This window comes from Mytilus californianus, unplaced genomic scaffold (assembly GCF_021869535.1).
Source record: "Mytilus californianus isolate M0D057914Y unplaced genomic scaffold, xbMytCali1.0.p SCAF_10, whole genome shotgun sequence".
Lineage (NCBI taxonomy): Eukaryota > Metazoa > Mollusca > Bivalvia > Mytilida > Mytilidae > Mytilus > Mytilus californianus.
The window spans coordinates 8,738,234-8,743,656 of record NW_026262582.1 but is presented as its reverse complement, the minus strand read 5'-3'; the positions used below and the strand labels follow the sequence as shown (position 1 = coordinate 8,743,656).

At 33.0% G+C, this 5,423-nt stretch overlaps 1 protein-coding gene across 1 annotated transcript; it reads left to right on the top strand.

Moving 5' to 3' along the window:
• The first annotated feature begins 231 nt into the window (after positions 1 to 231).
• Positions 232 to 2,709, top strand: LOC127718665 (uncharacterized). Its single transcript, XM_052224717.1, has 3 exons — positions 232 to 1,214; positions 1,731 to 1,866; positions 2,357 to 2,709. The coding sequence occupies exons 1-3, from the start codon at positions 237 to 239 to the stop codon at positions 2,707 to 2,709; spliced, it is 1,467 nt and encodes a 488-aa protein (XP_052080677.1). The 5' UTR covers positions 232 to 236.
• Positions 2,710 to 5,423: the final 2,714 nt, after the last annotated feature.

Below are 5,423 nucleotides of genomic sequence, written 5' to 3'. Positions count from 1 at the left end.
CTTAAGTTAAGATTTTCCTTAGTAAACATTTAAGTTAAGGAAACTTAGCCTGGGGTCCTGGCTAATCTTGTCAGTATAGCCAGGCGTGTATCAATATACTGCCTGTCAGTTAGCCTGGGGTCCTGGCTAATCTTGTCAGTATAGCCAGGCGTGTATCAATATACTGCCTGTCGTGATTGGTTAGTCCTAATTTTGTCGCGCAATGCACACTGGGAAAGCTAAATATGACAACAACAATGGCGTCCTCCATAGTCGGCAGATTCAATACAACAATACTAAGTAAATTTGAGAACAGTTTAGGTTTGAAGTATGCTTTATCGTGCATAAACATGAAAAGACAAACTGAATATAACTTTCATAAGCCTAAACAAGCAGATTGCATAAATTTATTAAAGGAAAGTGACATAATTGCGTGTCTTCGCACTGGATATGGAAAATCCTTAATTTTTGAAACTTTGTCATATCAAAATTACAAGCAGATACCGACAGTTTTGATAGTAAGTCCATTAAATTCAATCATAACTGAACAATTACAAAGGTATGGGAAAGACGCTGTTTGTATAACAATGGGATTTATAGAGAAATTGAAGGAGAACCAATGTGATCTTGGTATAAACAGTGAAGAACATTGTGTGTGTGATGTCTGCAGATTTAGACAGTCAAATTATCGCTTTGTAATAGGACATCCTGAGCACATACTTAACAAGACAGTATTTGACATTTTCAAGAACTCTTGTTGGCAAGAGAAGGTGACTTACATCATAGTAGATGAAGCACATTGTATTGAAAAATGGGGAAATGATTTCAGAACAGACTACAAAAAGATTTCACAGCTCAGATCAGTCTTTCCTCTTTCCCGAGTATTAGCATTGACTGGAACTGCAACACAAAAGACGTGTGAAACAATTGAAAAATCCCTATGTTTGAAAAAAGTTCATGTTGTTAAATCATCAATTGTTAGAGACAATATTAAATTGCTGTGTGAAAAAAGGCCACCACAGAATACTCTGGACTCATTCAGGACAGTAATCAGTCCACTCATCAGTGATCTGAGGAAAAACAAAGACAAATTTCCGAAAACTGTAGTCTATTCAAAGTTAAAGTGGTGTGCAGAAGGCTACCAATTGACCATGAAGCCAGAGGAAGATGGGACTTCAGTTTGTGAGGAAGTTAAGACAATTGTTTCCCAGTACCATGCACCATGTACAGAAAAGGTAATTTTAGACCTAAAAAGTATTTAGGGGACAACTGTTTGATATTAAGAAAGGGGGAGGGGTAGAATTTGAAAATATTATCCTGACCCGTTGAGAACTGATAATCTTTTCAAAGACAGGGTGAAAATAGATATTCTTCAAAAGAATTATACTGTAGGAAATAAATGAGTACACGTAATAGTAAATTTTTGTCGACCACAAAAATAATAACAAGCTGAACTAGTTACTGACATGACTGATGAAAATGAATATTCAGCAAAGAAAAAAATTTCCTGCCCCCTTTTTAATCTTGGCAATTATTTCATCAAATGTGAGCAGATGTATATATATGTATTCGTTGTATGATTACGAATATGGATTACTTTGTTCTTTTTTAACATTTTCGATAAGTATGTGCATGATATGCAAACTACATGTAGCCTGAAAGCTCATTTTTTATAATAAATTTTGTTAAATTGATGTCTGATTATGTCATGATATGTATTATAATTTAAGTAATTATTAATTATTTCACAGTTTAAAGCAGAAGTTGTTGAGCAGATGAATTGTGGTAGTCTACGTCTCCTGTTTGCAACAGAAGCCTATAGCATGGGTACTGATGCTCCTGATATAAGACAAGTGGTACACTATGGGGTTCCTAGCTCTTTGGAAAGTAAGTTGATGTGCTAGAATGTAAAAATAAGGAGATGTAGTATAATTGCCAATTAGACAACTCTCCACCCGAGGCCAAGTGACAAACACATGAATAAAAAAACAATTACAAGTCACCGTGCGATCTTCAACAATGAGCAAAATCCATACTGCATAGTCAGTTATAAAAGGTCCAGAAATGACAAATATAAAACAACTGAAACAAACCTATTCAGTATATTTCCTTTGAATAATATATTCATACAAGTCATGCATGTACATGTACATGTATGCAATATTCACAGAGAAGAGGAGACCATAAAATTGATTCACACTAATGATAATATATCAGATACATGTACCTACCTTTTTCATTAAGGAGTCACTTGCCATTGTATCTCTTCAGACCCCTCCACTAAAATAATTTATTGTAGTGTTTTTGTGTTAATGGATGCATGTACACATGTATTGTAGTATATTTGAATGTTACTAATTTTTTGCTTTCTTTTCAGCATATCTTCAGGAAGTTGGACGAGCAGGCAGAGATGGAATTTTTGCAACAGCAACACTTTACTACAACAAGTACGATATAGGAAAAAATATGCCTGTTGATCAGGAAGTTAGAGACTTTGTTATGACAACAGATTGTAGGTGGGAAAATTTATGCAAATATTTTGGAAGTGAGTTTGCCAGAAAGGTTGATGGTCACGACTGTTGTGATAACTGTGAGAAACATTGTGACTGTTTACTTTGCTATGAACCTTTACTAGAAACTGACATGACTGAGGAATTACCGAAAAAATCAAAGAAAATGAAGCTTGAAACTGACAATAAAGAAGTGTTAAGGTCTTTATTGTTTCAATAGTTCAAGGCTGAAAGCGAAATTACAGAAATGCCAAACAATATTCCATCAACAGGACTGTCCCTTGATCTGATTGAAAAAATCTGCAGTTCTAGAGAACGTCTAGAGACAGTACAACAGATTCTGGAATTGTTTCCTTACTTAAAACACCAATATGCGGAGAACATTGCTGTGATTATTGGACATGCTAAGCATTCTTCTTAAACAACTATGTTCATATACATTGTCTGGACAGCATTTCTTTGATATGAACTACATGAAAAATATAAATGACCTTTCAAAAACCAAAGATTTTTATATATTTTCAGTGAATTGTTTTTTTGTAAGTTCCAGGACGCTCATATACATGATATACATACGCATGAATAAGTACTCTCAATTTCTTTCACATGCCATAATATATATTTATTAAATACTAAATACAGAATGTAATTTGTATAATGAATGTTATCACTCAGACTTCAATTGATTTCCATGTGTTGTTCTTTGTATTAATTTTGGGGATTTCACATTGGGTGCCTATACCTTGTCTGGCTATGGGGAGCATGTGGTGGTTTGTGTGTCTGTTTTTTCAGAGGAAATGGTAGTTAGTGTTGTCTGTGTACTGTTAAGAATTTTTGATGATTCTATTTATTCTCTTTTGATTGATTGTTTTCTTTTTGTCCAGTGGCAAACATTTCATCTATATTCAGGACTAGAACAAGTGAAAAATAAATATGACAGTTAGGGCTTAAAAGTGGTCGAACAGCCACAGGGTCATACCCTTCGTGCATATTCAGGACTAGACCAAGTGAATAATAAATATTATGGGTAGCAGTACGTGAGGTCCTGAAAAGTGTTTAACCAGGGTCCTTTCTTATCTGTATTGTGTATGAAATGGACTCGTTCAAATGTACATACATGTACCAAGACGCACCCAATGCTGCTTATAAAGCACTTAGGGAATGACTTGTAGCAAATATATATGTATCCTGATTCCTGCATTTATGAGACTGCTTGCATTGTGTCCTTACACTTAATTAAATCTGTATTGTCATGAATATGCATGAAATAATTGCTACATTAAGTAAGCAGTAATTAATCCCTAAATCTATAGCAGTGTAATGATGGACATTTTAGATGTTTAGTCTTTGAGAACATGGTTTATTTGTTGAAATTGGGCTTTGAACTAACTTTGGCGTTTACCTTTCGGTTATTTGTTTTTGTGCATAGTCCTGATTTAATCAATCGTCCCTTTCATACTGATTTTCACATCAAGAGCCAGGATTCTTTAATTCAATGGTTTTCTTTTGTTCTCTGTAGAATCATTTCAGATTTTTTTTATTTCAAGGGTCTTTTATAACTTACAATACCAACTTGTTTTTGCTTATTGTTGCAGGTCAAATGGAAACCATAACGTGTTACTGGGCAATCTTTAATTTTATTGTTTTGTTTTTATTGACATATTGGAAAATTGTCTCATTGGCAATCTAACCATACAACATATTTTTATATGGAAATAGATGTGTATTCATAATCATTAGCTAGGCCATCATAAATAAATTCCTAAATTCACTTCTGTCTGTCAGTTTTTAAAAAATAATTAGTAACAAAACTATACAGAATCTAGGAATATATTTATTATGGCATACGTTGAAGATGTATGTACAGCACAAATTATCATTTAATAATTTTATTCATTTCATTCAGAAAAACATACTCAACATAACCATAATAATTAAAAGTCAAGATTGGGTTAAAACTTTCAGAATGACACGTAAATTCACAAAAACGTGGTAAAAACTCAAATTGCAATTGATTAACTGATTAAACACAGGCCTAACTTTAATATATCTATGTTATTTATCAATTGTGTCATTTATTGTGGATAAATCAATTGCATTAGCAGTGTTCCTTTAAAAATAAAATTAATGCAGCACTACACTGTTTAAACTGATCAAGCACTACATTGAGAAACATTTATCAAGCACTACATTGAGAAAAATTTATCAAGCACTACATTGAGAAACATTTACCAAGCACAACATTGAGATACATTTTTCAAGAACAACATTGAGATACTCTTATCAAGCACAAAATTGAGATACACTTATCAAGCCCTACATTGAGAAACATTTACCAAGCACAACATTGAGAAACATTTAAAAAGCTTATGTAGCATTATTGAGAAAAACTTATGCAGCACTACAGAGAGTAATATTTCAGTGAAATTGCATACCATGTTTACACTTATAAAAAGTAACAAAGACAGCAATATTTGACCTATATAAAAAATGTACAAATGTTTAGGTACAATATATTAATGCTGAAGAGAAGTAGGCACAGTCAGTACATGTACATGTAATATGTCAGGAATATTTATTGGCCTAGGTCGTTCGCATTGATAACGATCCTAGATCTTATCCAAGAATGATAATGATCAACATTCATATATTCAATAACCGATTTCTTAATGTTTGGAAAGGCATTATGAAGTCTCCCTGACTGAAACGAAAATGGTCTAAGTTTTCTTAAGTCTTGAATAATCAATAACTCATCACCATCAGAATCCTTTTTTTTTTGTTTTTTGCATCTATGAACTACACCACTAGCTTTATCAAAATGTTCTGATAAATCTTGAATTCCTGATAAGGATCTGGTCTGCTTTGCAATGTTTGCTTCACTTTTGTTGGAATACATATGTTTTATGTGTTTTTTTATGGTCTTGACCATATACT

What these genes read in the sequence shown, in the direction of transcription:
- LOC127718665 (XM_052224717.1), top strand. Translation starts at nt 237, where the DNA reads ATGGCGTCCTCCATAGTCGGCAGATTCAATACAACAATACTAAGTAAA. An exon ending in ATGCACCATGTACAGAAAAG is followed by an intron (nt 1,215 to 1,730) that starts GTAATTTTAGAC and finishes ATTATTTCACAG; the next exon opens with TTTAAAGCAGAAGTTGTTGA. An exon ending in GGTTCCTAGCTCTTTGGAAA is followed by an intron (nt 1,867 to 2,356) that starts GTAAGTTGATGT and finishes CTTTCTTTTCAG; the next exon opens with CATATCTTCAGGAAGTTGGA.